Source organism: Apaloderma vittatum, unplaced genomic scaffold (genome assembly GCF_000703405.1).
Source record: "Apaloderma vittatum isolate BGI_N311 unplaced genomic scaffold, ASM70340v1 scaffold33303, whole genome shotgun sequence".
NCBI classification, from domain to species: Eukaryota; Metazoa; Chordata; class Aves; order Trogoniformes; family Trogonidae; genus Apaloderma; species Apaloderma vittatum.
The window spans coordinates 10078-29707 of NW_009706976.1; the positions used below are offsets into that span (position 1 = coordinate 10078).

At 38.7% G+C, this 19630-nt stretch overlaps 1 protein-coding gene across 1 annotated transcript; it reads left to right on the plus strand.

The window, feature by feature from the left end:
* Window positions 1–4837: 4837 nt before the first annotated feature.
* SIM2 (single-minded family bHLH transcription factor 2) lies at window positions 4838–19025 on the plus strand (the record flags this gene model as incomplete). The annotated part of the gene is made up of 6 exons (XM_009866003.1): window positions 4838–4933; window positions 7152–7351; window positions 11074–11180; window positions 16634–16781; window positions 17281–17449; window positions 18617–19025. Coding segments are annotated over exons 1-6 (1129 nt in total), but the record flags the coding sequence as incomplete, so codon positions are not given.
* Between the last annotated feature and the right edge of the window lie 605 nt (window positions 19026–19630).

The window sequence follows — 19630 nt, forward strand, 5'->3', positions numbered from 1 at the left end:
GACAGTTCTCCATTTTTTTCAGCTTGCTTCTGAAAGCTGTAGTCAATGGGGCAATATAATGTATAATACCTCCTGAAGTGACAAATATGAATTTACGTATGAGATTGTTTTACTCCAGTCTAAAATAGCCCCAATACCACACTATGTGAAGATACAGTTGTCTCGGTTCCAGGTGCTGTGAAAGCACAGCTAGAAGTACAGTTTGCCATGGGAGACATTACTACACTTAATGAAATCTCCTTTGTTTCTTGCAGCTCTGAAAGTGCTGTTTTGTAAATACATCAAGTTACATCCATACAAACACACACAAAGATTACAGTGCTTTAATAGTCTTCTTTTAATCATCATCACTAACAATAATATGAAGCACATCCACATGCAGAGAAATGGGGTTTCTTTTGTGAGAGATGAAAATATCTTCACATTGGATCTGGTTTTATTTCTTATTCTCTCTTTTCATAAAAGAAAAAAAAGCAAACACAAAACCAAAGCTGAGCAATATGCAGTTATAAATATCTATACAGTTTGAACGGATTACTGTTTCTTCTGTGATACATATGGAAGACAAAAAACAACAAAGCTTGTTATAAATATTTTTTTTGTTATGTGTGTTAACTCAGCTGGAACATCTCTGTAAGACTTTCTGGTCTACTCAGCAGCATTTTGTTTCTCATCCTTTGTTAGCTGATGTCTGCAACCTGTTGGTTTAATCTTTTCTCTCTCTAAACTATATATAAAATATGTATAGATTATACATAGATTTTTAACACTTTCTTAACACTTAAAGGAAAGGTGTTAGCATAATTTACAGTAATGTATTTATATAATTAACACTTCAGAATAATTATAGTAGTTAAGCTTTGGTTATTATATGGTATGAATATTCTCTAATAATTAAGAAGTTTATTTTCCTTCAGTGTTACTTATATTTTGGTTCAGTCAAAACATTTTACTAGTAATTATTTTTTCTTTTAAGTTTCATGCATATGTGCTTAACCCACAGTTCTTTCAATATTTAACTGCTAAAGAACTGGTAGCTCTTGATTCATTTCCTCTCTATTTCAAACCTCTTTAACCTTCTTCATAGCCCAAGAATCATTCTGTTCTTTATAAGTGCTATGCTTAGATGTTTGTTTGAAAGAACACTACTGATACCAATAATTACATTACTAGGTCTAGATGTTTTATGTTGTTATATTTTTGCAGTTTTTCAAAACTTAATTCTGATTGATGAACCCATCAACTCTTAAGAATAATTGTTACATTCATCTCTTACGTAAGCTTGGGGTCCTTATTTTACATTTACTGTTTTTCTGTCTTCCTTAATTTGAGACTTTTGTTACTTCCCTGGAGACCTCCAGTCATCCTCTTTTTACAGCAGATGCCAGCTATTTATTCTACAGGCTTTTTTCCTGCTTTATAACTGAGCTTTCATGCCTACTGTCTCCGCCCAATTTTGTGATTAACCTCTGCAGCAGGACAGCGTGCATTTGTAATCACTCTTCTCACAGTTCATCTGATTTCTCCTATTTGAATATTCAGCATTTCCTTCTTTGGTTGCTAAACCTTTAAGTACCTTCTTTCTACATTCTCTTCATCAGAGTAGACCATCTTACTTACATCAGGTACAGCCTACATGTGACATTTTAAGTTTTGCATTATATTGATGGATGTGTTAGCACCCAGCAGGATACCGAGGCTCTTTATTTCCCTATCAGCTTTACAAATACAGATTTACTTTAGTTCTTTTTTGCTTTGCTACCCCCTTCTGCTACTTTCAAGGGCATTGGGGAATCACATCAGCAAAGGTATCAGTTAATATGGATGCTAATTTATACTCTTCACAGTCTTCCACATCTAGGTTCTTTATGTGAGGATTTTCGTTTTACTGCTCCTTTATATTTTGCAATCTCTTGATCGGGTCTGGAGGTTCCCAGGAGGTGCACACAAGCACACGTACGTACACAGAGCCCGCCAATGCCAGATCCAACATGGACAGCAGAACTCTGCTTTTACAAGCTCCTCACACACACTGACAGCAGTCACGTAAGCATGAACAACATGAATGGCCTGGTACTGCTTTTTCTTACCAGTGAGTCAGTCTCAAAGCTTGCTAGTAGATTTTACACTTACGCACTCTCAAGGATCTCTCTCTGGTAGCTTCCATGTCCTTCTGCTCCAACCCAGCAAAGAGGACACCAGACGCTGTGTAGCATCGGCACTTTATTCACTGAGCACCTTGACACAACCATCAGCCTTAATCAGCCGTGCAGCCACCCCAGCAGCTGTGGCGCTCAACATCCACCCATGCTCTGGGACAATGCTACATTACTTAATAACTGTGTTAACAGTTGTCATGGCCCAAGGCCATCCAGGAATGGTCAGGCTCTCTTTTTCTCCTTTAGACACACTCTGCTTTTTTCTCCCCAAAATGGCAACTCTCACAGCAACGCTGGGCTCCGACACAAACATAAACAATCACTTTTAATATATACAGGAGGAGGATCGCTTATCATCATGTATACACTACTTTGGCCTCTTCAGGTAAAAAGGTGGTACGCCACTCAGGGTCCAGATTCTGTTTGGCCACATGGACCATCTCTCTTTTTCTTACTTAAGGCATCTTAATGTCAAGCTACCTCATAGGTAACTCTTCCCTCTTTAGATTGCAAGCATACGATGCAACTGATGTAAGAAACCAGTGTTTCAGCAACATGCTACTAAAAACCTATTAATTCAATGATCAATAATAATTAATAAACATAATTATTATATTACATTTATATACATTTGCATTTGATTACACACAGTGACAAAGCTACTGATTATTACTCTTCAGTCTCACAAATCACATGCAGCTACTATTGAATTACAACTCTATCACCCTTGTCTCCCGTACTAATTAGCACTGGGGTGCGATTCTATCTGTCTTTACTTTGTCCTCCAACACCACACAGAATGTTTGCCCTTGGATTGTTTTAATGACCTTCCTGGTTTCTTAGAGAGTAGCTAGTTACGAGGACTGGTGTTCCAGGAGGACTTCTTGCTTACAATCTACCATCATGAAATCAGGGAGATAAGATCTCTTCTTAAACAACTAAATAACTTCAGATTTTAAATAATAAAGGAAAAATGTTATCCTACAGTCTGGGTACCACTCTAGTTTTATAGTCACCTAAAGATCACACTGTGCATCATAACCTATTCCTGGTGGAACAGTGAAGTTAGAGCTAAATGTTTCTGTGGCACTGCACTACTCTGCAGCAACACTTAAAAATGAAGGAAGTAGCAAATGGAAGGCTAACGCATAAGGTGCCTGGAAAGAGTTTGTTACTGAAAGAAACTCTTTCAGGTTATGTGGCAGGACATTTGAGAGTCTTAAGGCATTGTTTCCAACTCCACTAGTCATCTCTTTTTTTAGAAGAATGCAAGCCATTAAAATTGCTGGCAACTCAGTCCATGTCTGAAGATGGTCCTTGTACTTTCATTACTGTGTGTTAAATTTTTTTTTCACTTGCCCCCTTGAAAGGAGAAATTTGCCTTCATTTTGTGTGTGTGAGACTGCGGCAGAAAGAGAGTAAGCACTAGTGTTAGGTCACACAGAGAATCTCTATTGAAGCCATGAACTGCACTGATGTTCCCAACTCACATGTCCATTCTTTACTTGTGAGATCATGCTTCAGCAATAGTAATCTGTACTGTATAACTTCCTCCCACCAAATTGTATACATTTGTATGTAAAACTCTATAGTAGACGTGCCAGCTCATTTAAGTGCCTGTTTTCCCCCATACGGATCTAATTTGCATTAGGAAGACAAATGGAAAATTCTAATACTCAGGAAGGCTGAAACTAGTTGAGATGCACTACATATTACATTACTTTTCCCTCCTTGTTAAATCCTTTTTCTGTGGCTGTCTCTTCAGACCTTTAAACTCAGAACTTGATGTAGACAGTTTATTGGTTTCCAGGTAGCGGTCTGAGGATCAAACCACTGCAGGTGCGTGGCTAAGAGGTGTTAATCGGGTGATGGATGCATAAAAACCAGGAATACAACTCAGCAGTTAAACTGAATTAAAGCAAGACTCCAACTGATTACAGTGGACTTTAGATCAAATCCCAATAGGTTTGGGGTAACACGCACTGTAACAAATCTGAAAAACCCTCTGCTTCCCTGATTTTGCTCTTCATAGATCTACCAAATGACTTTTCTTTCCTAATATAGTTGTGTTCTGCTGAACTGCAACTTTCAGGAAAAAGTCAGAAGAATTAATGAGGTCTGAACTGTTCCTGAGAATTTATTCTTAGCAGAAGATATGAATGTACCCACACAATATTTAACTTTAAAACATTGCCAGAGGTTACCCGTGAAGATGTGTTAAAAAAATCATCTACCAAAATGTTTTTGGAAATCAGTGAAATAGGGAATATTTCACACAGAGGCCAGAAGTTCACCAAATTATTGCAAACTCAATCAATTTTCTTGTCTTCTGTTTTGCTGTTATTTTGGACAGTCCTTTCATTTACCTGTGCTCCAAAGGACATTTTCCCTTCCCTTTACCAACATGGTCTGGTACCTAGCTGTTTAGAAATGAAGTAAGTGCCTTTTGAAGAGTGGTAAACAGAAGTTTGGAGACCTAGTCATGCTAACTGGTTCAACTTTCACAGGGAATCCTAACATGAAGGTGATGTAAATCCTGAGGGCAGGTATTGAGTGGGAAAGTAGAAGGTTTGGCTTGTATTGTTGCCTAAGGCTGAGACATAAACACGTGTTAAATCATGAAAGGCAATGTTATGGACAGTTTTGAAATCTTCAGTAATAAATAAGCAGTGTGGTTTATGCTTTCAGAATATGAAATCGAGAGATCATTTTTCCTAAGAATGAAATGTGTCCTAGCGAAGAGGAATGCAGGATTGACATGCAGTGGCTACAAGGTAATGTATATAAGTTTTTTGTTTTCCCCAAATGCTCAACAAGTGACAGGTTTATTTGTTTAGATTTTTTTAATATATGTGTAACTGAAAGCACAGTCTGTGATATAAAGAATCAGAACAGATGCAAAAATGCCATCGCTGACTGCAGATTCCCTTAATGATGCAAGTCTAGGCTCTCACAGTGAGCTAGAGTTTGCTTCATGGCACATTCCCACATCTTGATCCCTGATCTTCCAGGTTGTGGCTGGAGCACAGCCACAGAGGTGGAAGGAGAGGACACAGCTAGGTCTTATTCCCCTATGGAACTGGAGGCATGTGAGGCAGGAACCCAGACACAGTAACTTGGAAGTCTTCCCACATCCCTCTGCCTCAGTGCCACTGTGCTCCAGCTGAGCAGCCGCCCAGTTGCACAAGTCACTTCACTGGTCTCAACATTAATGGGACCCTAATGTTACCCTAAACAGTAGTTACTGTCAACTCAGGGTTGAACCGTGCTAAAACATCAAGTCTGTTTATAAATCTTATAATTTGTATTAATTTTCTATCTCTTATATGAAATCAGAAGCCATGGCAAATGCTGAGATTCTATAATAGCACCTGCCATTCAGGCACTTTCAGATTTACAGTGTGCATTTGCTGCTTTTTGCATTGCACAGTGTAATTCTATCACTTAAGCATCAAGAGAGAAAGGACTTCACATACAGTCAGGAGAAGATTCATTTTGTTTGAGCCATTCAAAAACAAAAAGAAAAGCATGCAAGAGAAGCAAAACTCTTTTAAGGAATGTGTTCAAGGTCCAGGACAAATATCTGTCTATTTACACTGGTATCTACCTGGTGTGACTGATAATTCTTCATTACATAGACCCCTGTTTGCTCAGCTGCTTCTCAGCAGAAATGATTCTGTCCCAAAGCTGAATCTGAAATCAGGTAAAAGAATAGAGTCTGTAGTGGTGGTACCTCTGTATGTTTGTGGGTTATTTTTCTTCATTTATGACTGCTGAGCAGAGGGATCACCTTCTTTCCTCTTTTGTTCACTATTGAAATTCTGTACAGTGAAATTTTTAAAGATGTGTTCATCTAGAGAGATGTTGTCCTAAATCTATTCTCCTTGACTATACTTAGAGTCAGGACTTAATAATTTTGAAAATATCACCTGATTAGCTGAAGCTTAGGAAAGACTCATGAATCAAATACTATGGGAATTAGCAGGATCTGCTGAGAGATGTTAAGTAGGTTTTCTTGCTACTTTACTTTTGCTAAACATTCTAATCACTTGGTGATTGGAGATGGAGAAGGAAGGTTATACAGGAGGAACCTAGTTATAGGTGACTGCTTAGTAGATTTTTCATGAGTACTAAATACAGTAGAAATTAATTCCTTTCCACTGGACACAGTTGAAAGTCAAACAAACAGAGAAAAGAAGCTGAAGGATGTGTAGCGTGCCTGCTGTTTGGAATAGAAAATTGGCTGGAGAACAAGTGATTTCTAAACACCAACACTACATTAAATAAATCTTATGTTCTGAAATAGTACCCAGGTTACAATTCTACCTCCCTCTTTAGCTGACATTGTGAATTTTTACAGTCTAACACTGCAGTTATGACTCCTGTGATTAGAATTGTATGTGGTGATTCAGAAACCTGGTCTCAGGACCCTGGGCTTGATCACATGTCAAGAGAATATCATGTGAACTTGACTGAAGAAATTAAAACTAATTTCTAGTGCATTTGCATATACACCAGTTAATCTTTATAAAATCACTGGATTTTTAAAGTGTCTGGTTTTCTTCAGAATAATAACTCATTAAAATGTATTTATATATGCCTCTGTATGTATGTGTGAAAAAGAGGGAGAATCATTTTTAAAAAGCAACTTCCAGATTCTTTGATTAATGAACAGGAATTTAGACTGTATCTAGAAGAAATGTATATAAAAGAGAGTTTAAAGTACTAACTACAAAGCAGTCTAGATAGTCCCCGAAGAGCAGGTGCTTTAATACTGGATTAATCATGTTGGCAGTAAACACTAAAACTGCACTCACTGTGTTTTAATCTACATTTATAAATTAATCGCACTTCTGAAACCTTGAGAGACTATGCACATTTTAAGTGTTATTGAGTGTATTTCTTTATAAATCCACTGAAACCAGGTGGACAGCTGAATTGCAGCCTCTTCCATTGCCATCAGCTATTGAGTGTGTTTTCTTCTCATGCCAGGTGATCCACTGCAGTGGCTATTTGAAGATCCGGCAGTATATGCTAGATATGTCTTTGTATGATTCCTGTTACCAAATCGTTGGACTGGTGGCTGTAGGTCAATCTTTACCTCCCAGTGCAATCACTGAGATCAAACTTCACAGTAACATGTTTATGTTCAGAGCAAGTTTGGACTTAAAATTAATATTCCTAGATTCCAGGTAAGCAGCTATTTCATTTCTAGCATAAAAATGTTTTCAAAGTCGAGTGTTATCTTAAGCTATAGAGGTTTCCAAACAGATCAAAATATCCATGAAAAAATAAAGCAGTCCAAAATAGATCTAAAACACAAGCACCATGTGGATCTTCAGAGCCCCTCAGGCATCTTGATAGACCATACTTTGTCTTGTCCTATAAGAAACTGTGTAATTTAACCTATCATTATTATAGTTTCAGAGCAACAACTGAAGCCTTCATGCTGTGAGTAGCTGGCAGATGAGCAGTAATACCTCTTTACCTTAAAGGATATACATTTTGACATACAAAGCCAGTGAATTAAAAACAAACAAATAAACAAACCCCACACAATTGAAACACTGAGGTCAAATTACTTCCAGAAATCTTCTGACTGAGTAGTATGAAAACAGTCTTCTGCACTTTAGTGTAATGTCTTAACAAAGAAACCAGCCCTAATAATGGTGTTGTTAGAATGAAGACTAGTTCAGTTGGCTGCTACATGAAAATACACCCTTCTAAGACAAAACTTAGGAAAACGGGTATTGCTGAATCCTGCCTCCACTATGAGGTGATATATCTCAAATACCAGCTAAGAAAAGCGCAGAACTCAAGTAGAAGTGAATGATTCATTCCACTCTTTCTGAAACACAGTATCTTTTAGTATAAAATGATACTTTATATGGTGCAATTCAAGATATGTTAAGGGGGAAAGCCCAATTCCCAGATAATATAACAGATTTGACTATTGACAAGACGATCATTCTTCAAAAATCCCTGCAAGTGAAGCAGGATGTCACATACTTTCTCATTTCCCTGGCATGCTGGATTTACAAGAAGCAGAAATACTATTCATCTGTAGCAGTGAAAAAGAGTCTGTATCCAAGATAGTTGGGAAGTTTGGCATGGCAGGTCAACCATGCAAGAACATGCTATTTCTCAACTCTAAGTCAATGAGATAGTGAGCCATCGGACGCTAAATTACAAAGAACTAGTTGTTTCTGGATTATTTTTATTTTTGGCATGCTTTACTTAATGTAACAGTTACAAAGAAGCACAAGGGTTTTAGCAACATGTCTTTGCATGTGGAAAAAAGGAAATGATGTGCCTAAGAGGAACTGCCTGGAGACATAAGAGTCTTCAAAAGAGACAGTATAACCAGAGGTGTTGACAGGAGCACAGACGGAACCAGTAGCATTGCATAGCTGTGTTTACCAAAGAGCAGATGGGTGTCATCCACACACAGGACAATCAAGGATATTAAGCATTACCAATTTGCTCTCCCAGCTGAGCAAACCAAATTATATTTGCTCAGAGCAGGGACATATCAGGAATAAGACAAAACCATTCTCAGGCTTGTTTCTGATATCCATTCAAGGAAATCTAGGTCTTTAAAGGCAACAGTCACAGCAAACAGGCCAGTATGAAAGCCATGGGAAGGAGCAGATAGTTGATACAATGCAAAACATGCAAAAATTCGTTTATCAAGGTCAATAGAAAAAGGAGACAGTTACTTCCCTCCAAAGTGATATGCTGCTTCTAATTTTCATGGTGCAGCCTATTCATTCATTGCTACACAGTCTGCAAGGCTTTAGAGAACTCTAGAGGGCAGAACTGATCATTGGGGCAAGCTCTATTTACTTCTGTGTGCCCTGTCATGCACAAAGAATGATCTTCAGAGCTCAGGCCTCTTAAACAGTGGCTTATTGAGGGGTTTGTTTAGTGTTAAGAAGGTCAGGCAGCTGAGTTTATTTCCAAATTCAAACTTTTCAAAAGTTTGGGTGTCCCTCTAACTGTTATTGATGTGGGGTTTTTCAGCATGTGGGAAGACCTAGTTCAAAGTGAGGCTGCACCTCCAGAAAAATTAACACCTGTCTTAGGTTTTGGCATTTGGTTTAATTTTTGAATTTGTTGTTTCTGTGCTCACCGATTAAGTGAGCAGGATGAGACTGCCACCCTTGTTTTAATTCCGCTGAAGTCAGAAGAAGCACTGAAACAGGATCTTTCACCAGTATTTCACCATGCTGAGAGGCTTAAGAAAGAATCTGGGCTCCTGGAATTGTAAATCAGGAGGGACAGTGCACACTGCAGAGGAGAAATACGAGCATATGTTCACATATCCTCCTGCAGATAGGGGGTACGTGCTCACTCCATATTGGTAGTCTCTGACTGAGGCAAAGCCATGAAAGAGTTTCCCAGATGAAGGTGTAAGTAGGGGAGGGATGAATCTATTTGTATTGTATTTATAATAAAGCAGACCACAAAGGTGTTTTTCAGTCCTCCCTCCCCGATTTTCTTCAGAAGAAACCCACTCCTGTCTTTCTTAAGTAGAATGTAAAGTCTTCAGTCTCTGTTTAGTCCACATGATTTCTTAGCATTAGTAAAGAATATATATTTTATAAAATAATAGTTACAAAAGAAAAAATAAACAAAGTTTACATTATCTGCAACTGTCATTGTCACGTTACTTGAGACCCCTCAATTCATTTCTGTGGATACTACTGTGTTATTCTCTGATACAGTGTATCCTCGTTAGTCTTTAAGTTCAGACCAGAAGCATCCTTTGGAAGTGAATGTCTCAACTCTCCTCACTCATCCTGCTGCAGTTCACATCGTGAAGAGCCCTTAGGCATGTGAACCGAATTCCTTCTGGATGAATCTAAACTGGAAGACAACCTCCAAGAGCATGTTTAAGGCACTCAAACTATTATAGATCTTTCAGTCCACAGGCCTAGACTAGAGCTACTCCCAAGCAAAAGTCCCAAAATTAAAATACGCAGATGCATCTGCTGCTGCAGAAGTAGTTCCTTAGCAGTAGCCATATTACTCTACAGAATGCCTACTTGCTAATGTAGATATGCCTTTGTATGGTACCTCTGTTCTGCCTTTTCAGGTGAAGAAAGCCCAGGACAGCATAAAACACCCCCAGCAACACTAGGTAAACAAGCCACACTATGGCTGAGTTGCACAATGTACTTTCAGGATTTTTGTTCTCGAGTAGCAGTGCTAAATAAACAAAAGCCCATTTTTAACGATGAAGTTTCTGACTCTTCGGTTCTGACCCAGTGTAAGTCTGACCAGTGTAGTCTGGTTCTTTAACACCTACAGAGACACTGCTGTTTCACATTTGTTCCATTATTCTACTTCTCATTACGTGGGGACATTTTTCTGAAGTCCAGCTTCAGCCTTCCTTTTCTTAGCTTGTGATCCTCACAGCTCCTTGTCTTTCCACATTCTCAGCTGAAATAAGCTCCTGCTTCCTTCTTCTGTTAGGAGTTAGACTGAACTTATTTATAGACCATGATGACAGCTTCCATGGACTGACATACATGTTACATTTCTATGTTTGCAAAAGCAAATGAAAACGTCTAAGTTGTCCACAAGAATACTTTTATTGTTTTATGAATGGCTCCTCCACTGGATCTTTGTGCAAAGGATCATGCATGGCAGTGGCAAAAAAACCAAAGTGGAAATAAGTAAAAGAACTCTTTTTTGTGCCTGTGTGTAAGGCTGGCTAGGGAATATCAGCACCTTGCTTTGGCTGGGTTGAGAGGGTTTATTTTCTTATAAAGATGAGGATTCTGTTTCCAAAACTAACATTTTATTCTGCAGTTTTTAAGCACCTAATTTGTTGGCACAATGAAATGTTAGGCTAATGAAACTGAATATTCCTAGAGATTTAGCTTATTATAGAAACCTTCTTTTCCAGGGTGACTGAATTAACTGGATATGAGCCCCAAGATCTGATAGAAAAAACCCTCTACCACCATGTTCATGGCTGTGATGTGTTCCATTTACGATACGCTCATCATCTGTGTAAGTATAAAGAATGCTAGACTGAAATTTATTAAGTACAGTGAGTTTTGCAGACAACAGACGCTGTGCTGGAAAGTAGAGAAGGCTTTCCAAATCTTGACTGGAGCTAGATTTTCAAAAGTGCTTGGCTGTCACTTAAGGAAACCATTAGTTCTGCAAATAAGCTAGATACTCAATATGCTGTGCTTCTGAAAAGAAAAAACCAAACCAAACCCAAACATATCTGGCCACTTTTGTCTTTTTACTTAAAGGATCTACGTTGTTTTGAAAATTTGGACTTGATTCCAGGTGGTGAACTCTAGAAGGAAAAAACCAAAAGAGCAAACGAGTGAAAGGGGAAAAATCTGAACTTTACTAGTCTCTGTTGTTAAAAGAAAAATTATGCAACAGCTCTCCATTCCTCTGAAATATGTTAGTAATAATCATCCCGTGTTTGAAGCGAACACAAACCCAAAAAATCCTTAGACGAATGTTCATTAATAGCATGTGGATGAGGTTTGGAGAATGGAGTGTCAGGAAAAAAAATTACACATTTAATAATTCCCCATCTGCCAACAGAGACACTAATCACATCTTCAAACATCTGGATTTGGGAAGCAGGTCATTCAGTAGCACATTAATTTGAGAAGCAAATTGAGAGGATAGCTGAACTCTGGATATGGCTTAGTCTGCCGCAGCCCATATGATGCAAAGATGACATCAAAAAAAGTGTCAGTGATTTTTTCTCCAGATTGCTCCTGTGGGCTGAAAACAGCCAGAATCAAAGGAGAAAGTAGTCAGTTCTTCACCTTAATATGCGCTGTTCATGAGGACCTGGAATGTAAAGGAGGATGTAACTGTATTTGGCAAGTCAGTGCTGAAATTCCAAGGGTTGACATCTGTTGATGGTAGTGTGTGCTACACCTAGGAAACCAGAAACTGATCTTTACAGCAAGTTCATATTTACCACTGAATATTCTGGGCCATTGCAAACTGAAAACTAGAATAACCAGTGTACATTGTAATGTCCTGCTGGGGGCATCTTCTTTGTAGTGCTAATGTTTGCATCTGGATGTGACTGTTGTCCTGTAAAAAATGTCACTCATTACTTTCACAAGAAGACTTGAAATACTTACGTCAACCAGTATAGAGCTGATTCCATTATAGCCACAATCACCTCTGGAAAAGAGTTCTCCATTTTAGAGCAGAGTGATGTATAATTCCATGTGTGCAGCAGAATACTTGTACTTTGGCTGCCAGTTTGATCAACGTACTAATGGAGTAAGACGAAGAGACACACCATGTTTACTGAATTAACACACCCACACCTCCTCCCATAAGAAAAAAACAACCAACCCTTAACCAAACAGAATAACTAAGAGCAATTCTCTAGATACTGTATCTGAATTACAAAGATAAATTTTTGTAAAGTTTAAAAACATAAGAAAAATGTGAGACATGCACAGAAATTTATGAAACTTTCAAAGCAAATAAATGCCAAGAAGCAAAAAATAATGGCTCATTCTTGGGTAGCAGTGGGAACAGTGCAGAATCACATTCAGAATACCAAGTAATAGGAATTATTAAAACAGATGTAAAGTGTACAAACTTCCTCTGGGGAGCACTGTTATAACTCCCCCACCATCCATTAGTAAACGTCTTAGGAACAAAAACAGTAAAAGGTTGGCAAGTTTGACGTACTATTCTATAAAGCAATCTGATGATTAAGTGTCATCTGATGAAGAAATCTGGAGAGAAACATCTTACACCTAATAAGGGTATTAAGAAAAAAAAAAGGAAAAAAAAAGCCAACTCAAAACTAGGGTAAGCAATTGGTTTTTTTAAAGAAGAAAAAAAAATCCCACACTGAAGATGTAAAGCAGCTGAACTTTAAGTTGGGCAGCATGGAGAACAAAACAAAGGAAACAGTGAGAAGAACAATTTAGAAGTTAAACAGTAGAAGGAATATAAGAAGAACATCAAACTATGAGGAAAATGTAAATGTGAGTATTTGCCTAAGGTGTGCTGGCAGCAAACAACATTTCCTGTCTTAAACATTTCATTAGCTTCCAGCTATATGAAAAATCTTCTGGTGTTTGAACTAGTGTTATTTATTTCTATAGCACCATCAATAAACACAGTGTTTGCTCTGCAACTGCGGAAATGTATCCACACAAATAATGAGTCCCTGCTTAAGGATCTTGCATTCGAAAAGACAGGATAGAGAAGTTGTTCCAGTAAAGACAAGATTTTCCTCTGTTCCACTATAGGCAAAGTATTTTTCTAGCCTCAGGGATATCCCTTCATTTGTACCACCATCTCTCTGTGCAGAGGATTTTGGGCATCCCACATCATTGCTCTTCCCCTATAAACTTTCACAAGAGTCAAGGCAAGGCAAGTCCCAGCCTCAGCTAATGTCATCACCAAACTGTTTTGTTGCTTCCTGGAAGTCAACCTATGTATTTATAGAACCCACCTTATAGCAGAGAACAATTTACACTCTGACCATGACATTGAACCCACATTTTCTCCCCCTGGACATCAAGCCTTCTGGCAGAGCTGCACTAGTTTTTTAAGTGGGCAAAAGTACTGTAGAGCTTGCTAGGGCACCATCGACTGACCGTGCTGTCTGAGGGCTGGGAGGATGATGTCCTGGCCTGCGTGCACCAGGGAAGCTAAACAGTGACAGCTGCGAGTGCGGAAGAGAGAAGTCTGCTTCTTTTAGTGGCATCTAAGTGCAGGCTAGGAACTGCCAGCCACATGCCCGTGAGCCTGCTGGAGCCTTTTAAAATAGTCATTTATGATAGACCAGAAGGACCAGCCCAGCCAGCCCAGTGCCCTTTTCAGCTTGCTTACTAAACCAGGAGGGAACCACAACAGCGGAACACCCAGTTACAAATGGCACATCTAAGAGCCAAGGCTAAAGCCACCGAATCCTCCCTGTTTGATTGCAGCGGAGGCCACCAAGAAGTCTGAGCCTGCACAGATTGTCTTGGTAGTGGATTTACCTCACTCCCATTTCTGAGGTTTCCTAATCAGCATCAAACAGGGTAATTTAACACAGAGTCAAATGGAAATTGACTTCCTTTGCTGTATCAGAAACACAGCTACTGTCCCCCAGCCAAGGTCAGACTTCTCCGATTGCTAAAAATGCAGGAGACACAGAGTCCTCCCCCATCTCAGGAGAAATATTGGTTTGTCTATATAATTAGGAGGGAAAGCTGAACACTGTAGTCCCCAGTGGTCTTCACATCTTTTAAAACACTGTCTTAACTGAAGAGCTAAAATAGGGATTTAAAAAAAATCAGTATGAGAGAGAGAGAAAGTCAAAACTAGCCCCAAAGCACACGCAAGAACTTCGTTATAGCTAGCGATCCATTACAGTATTAATTTGTTTTGGAAGACTGAGTAGCAAGGCATTTAGAATTCAGTGCAAACCTGACCATTAAGCTAGCAGGAAGACTTAGTTCTGAAAAGCTCAGACCACATTACGAAAAGTATCTTAGACAATCTAGGCCAAAATGTAAGCCTCATTTCTTATAGTTGGACCATTTAGATTATAAAACATTAAGAAACATAGTGATTCCATTGCATATAGCTGATTTTTAACAAGTATTTTTAGAACAGACTTACTTGGTATTGATACATTGAAACTTTGAGTAGCACCGACAAGACCTTTGCCTTGTAGTGGTATGTTTCACTTAAAGAGTTCACATGCCTTTATATTTTGTAGGTGTGTTTACATACTTACACACGTTACTCATGATTTTCTTCAGTATCGGTACATATGTACACCTCCACCCCATACAGTGTTTCATGTATCAATGTAGGTATGAGAAAGGACATGGACAAGTAGGAAGCAAAAACTGCTAAGAGAGACTTCAAACTCTAAATAAAACTCTTGGCGTTCTGCAAGATGTTGTTGTTTATCTTGTTGCTTTCTGAACAAATGGATATTGTATCCTGTAATGGAAGGAGAAATGACACTTCCAGAAAGACCTTTTTGTAAGAGCCTGAGTTTCTTAGGGAGATAAACTAGATTTGAAGAAAAGTTTAAATATGTTGTGACGTGCATGGATGGATACAAGTGTAAGCAGTCCAGAGAGATGACCTATATGCTACAGACAAGAACTCTTGCTTTTACATTAGGCTATTCACATAACTGTGGCCTCTGATTACTACTGAAATTACAAATCCCTACTCCCCCAAGTAACAACCAAACAAAAAAAAGCCAAACCCAGCAATGATTGATAGCCACATAGTTAATTACCAAACAGTAAACAAATGTCCAAAGATTAGGCACTCTTTAGTTTTCAATTTAATATTGGATGCCCTCCCTGTCAGAAAAATCTTCCATGAATAATAATTACAAGGCCATATATTTTAATTTCAAGTGTTCGTTTGCTCTACTAGAGTTGGCTGAAAGAGAACGCTTGTTTCGTTTCCTTATTATATATCTGCTTCTGCACCTTGCACACACAATGAGAGAACAAAGTCACAGTGAGCTTTGCTATTAAGTTCAGTCTAGCACAAGCCCTGCATTTGCAAGGGCTTAATCAAGTATTAGATAAAGGAGTTGCTATTATTGATCACCTTTTTTTGGACATAGTTTGTGAAGCAAGCTCAGTCCCTTATTTCCTAATTTAAAATAAATAATTGATTGTATAGGTGAGTAAAAAGAGTTTCTTCAAGGAATGTTCCAGGGTCACAGAAGAGAAGAATCACCTTCGAAGGATGAGCATTGTCTTCTAGTCAATCACTAGATTCACAAGAAGCCTGGCACTGAATCAGAAATATTTGTGGCTAGACTGAATACTTAGAGATGCTGCACAACTCCTACTATAGCACAGCCTTATGACAAAACATCTTTGTTCACAGAGAATCCAAACTAGTATGTAGAGGATTATATTTCTAGTGAAATCTGCCAGAGTAACTGATTCACCTCTCTGTCTTTGTGTGCTTAAGAACCAAACAGCACTTTAATTTTACTCTTTTAAACCAGCCCTCAAAATGTAGAGCTTACAGAGGAAACGGCATCGTAGCATAAAATATATTGCAAAACACACAAAAATGTATCAAGCTATGAATGACAAAAATGCTTCCAAATACACTGGGAAAATTCAAGCTAGTTGTGTCCACTTTGAAATACTTTTGCTGTCTGCTGAAACTGACTTTTTTTTTCACTTAGAAGATTAGAAACTATAGGTGGTTTTTTTGCAGAATATAAGCATAAGAGAGCAAGGTGAACTGGAAAAGAAGGAAGAGAAACCTTAACAGTAACATGACCCTGTGAAACTACGTAGAGACGCAGGACAGATGCCTTTGCAGGGGAGCTACTTAAAATTTGGTGGGAGATGGAGGAGATTTAAAGGAGAGGAAGGAGGGAGAAAAGTCCCTGCCTCGCATGCAAATCTCTTCAGATAGTGGTCACAAGTCCAAGCAGTGTGAAATGCTTTGTTTCATTGTATTTGCAGTGTTGGTGAAAGGTCAAGTCACAACCAAGTACTATCGACTACTGTCCAAGCACGGAGGCTGGGTTTGGGTACAGAGCTATGCAACCATTGTGCATAACAGCCGTTCATCACGGCCTCACTGCATAGTGAGTGTCAATTATGTCCTTACGTAAGTCAAAATACTTTGTACCATTATGTGTTATCAGTATTTGATTCACTTTGTGTGTTATCAGGAATTGATTCATTACTAATTAAATCCTTTAAGTTTGCTTTACTTGTGTCTTCCAGTATCATTCTGTGCTTGCATGTTATAGCCACTTTTCTCTCCTCACATCCTCCCTGTTTTAGTTACGTTGAGGTAAAAAGCGTTGATATTCCTGATGATTACCATTTCCACCTTATGCTTGAATGTAACATCACTTGTGGTCACTCCCATTAGACCTGGACCCCAGTTCTGTAACTAGCATCAGAACTGCGCTGGGTCCGTCCAGACGCAATGAAAGCTACTGCTACCTAGCAGAGGTGACAGTGTCAATTTGGGAGACAGATCAGGTTTTCATTTCACGAAAATGAAAACATTCTGAAAGCTAATATGTATTTTCAAAGGAGCTATTTTGGATTTGTATGGTATATTTGAATATGTCATTTATGAGACTGTTCTTTTGCAGAGATATTGAGTATAAGGAACTTCAGTTGTCACTGGACCAGGTCACCATTTCTAAGTCACAGTTTTCATGCAGAAACTCAGTATCTACCTCGCAGGAAACAAGGAAAATAGTAAAACCCAAAAGTAATAAAATTAAGGCAAAACTCAGAACAACGCCTTACCCACAACAGGTAACCTTTCCAGCAACATTTACTTACCAATCATAGTCATAGAGTGCTTGGGATGGGACAGAGATCATCCAGAACTGAACTTACTGTTAAACTGACTATAGGATGCTCTGCCACAGGAACTCCCCTGTAGGCCAGAACACAATTAGACCCTTTTGTTCTTGGGGTGATCAGCACAAATGGTACAAACCAACTCTGTTGAATGATGCAAATACAAAAAACATTTGGATGTGGAGTATGAAAAGTACTTCAAAACCAATGTGCTTTTTTGGTAAAAAGAAGGAAAATATGTTCTAAGAATAGCTGTGTTGTGAAAATTTGCACTGGTGTAGAATTCATCTCATTCACTGTTGATATGCAGAGTTCTTACTGTCACATAGGTATTAGCAGTTTCCTTTACACTGAACAATGTGTTGTAAGAGTGAATTCTAGCAAACAGAGCATTGCAGTGGCATTTGGAATATCTCTTACTGTCACTGGATGAGGTAGAACCAGACATGAAAGGAAAATATGGAGACTGTCCATAAAACTGGGTTGGAGAGACTTAGATCCACCTCGAGACAGTCTGAGACTCTGCAATGAATATTGCTGGAAAGAGCTACTATTACCTTAAAACAGCAGTGAATGCAGCTGGCACGCATTCTGCATTCAAAACAGCAGGAGCCCAAAAAGCATTTGGAGCCTGGAGAGGAGAGTGGGAGAGACTAGGAAGAAAAAATCGCTGTGACAGAAGCTGATGCAAAGGACAGGTTTTGCCTTCCTATCATCTGAAAGCTTGACATGCCAGCATATGCAAAATCATGTTCATGGTCTACTGCTCCATTTTATCAGTGACTTCCAGTGCTACGCTACAAACTTCTGCCCTCTGCTATTTTTAACTGTCTACAGTTACTAGCAAAAATCCAACTGGCAAAATTATCAAATAAACTCTTAGCATTAGGATGACAAAATCATTTTTTGTTCCCATGTTAAGTGAAGGTAAACCATGAAGGTTATTGTGAAGACAAAGATCTTTAAATGTACTGGTAAGCCAGCCCCTTTAAGGCAGTGAGATTGCAGTTCAAGGAGGCCCAGCTCTGGGACCCTGTACGATATGTTATGCGGTTTCATATAAATGTTAGTTATTTAATTCTCTTCTCTTCCTTCTCCTTTTTTTTTTTTTTCCCCCAGCAATACAGCTCATTCCAAACAGACAAACTGGAATGCAGCCAGGTGGGAAACTGGCGATCCAGCCCTGCAGTGAACGCTGCCACCATTCAAGAACAAAACTTCCATTCAGAAAACAGTGAACTTTTATATGCCCCATCATATAGCTTGCCTTTCTCTTACCATTATGGACACTTCCCTGTAGATTCTCATGTCTTCAGTAGCAAAAAGCAAATGCTGTCTTCGAAGTTTGGGCAGTCTCAAGGAGCACCTTGTGAAGTGGCTCGATTTTTCTTGAGTACATTGCAGACAAATGGAGAATGCCAGTGGCATTATGCCAACTCCTTGGTACCCAACAGCCAGTCACCATCCAAAAATCTTCCTGATCAGCCAATGAACATCATCCGACATAATCTTGCACAGAGTTATGAAGGTGGGTGTCATTTTAAAAAAAGAAAAAAAGCAAAGCAAAGCTGTGGGGTGTCTGGTAAGGATTTGTAGTTGTAGTTTGAAAACAGGAATTATAAGATGCTTAGGAAACAGAAAATTAGAAACAGGGAAGTGTAACAACCACTATGTTTATAGTATTTAATGTGTTCATAGTATTTAACATGTGTTCATCCATATTCCCATTGCCATTAGCACTTGATTAGGAATATTATAAGCATCATCTGCAAAAATGTATTCACCAGCATCACTTTCAGAACAGGGCAGAAATACCACCTCCTTTGATAATGGTACAGTTTACCTTCATGTTTCGCACTGTCAGAGTTAATTAGGTGAATTGCTCAGGTAAGTCTATGCTGAAGTCAGAAAGAAAGAAATGTACTTCAGCTCACATATAGAAATTAAAATAAACATGATCGATTTCCATAAAATGTGAAGGTTGTCCTTTCTGAGTATGAAGCCATTCTGAAGGTCTTTACCTTATAGTTACTACAGTGAATGAGTAAATGAAATGCACTCTCTTCTGCTTTATATGAACATGTCTTCAGTGCTCCTCCCTGATCAGCTGCATTATCTCTTTATAGAGACAGC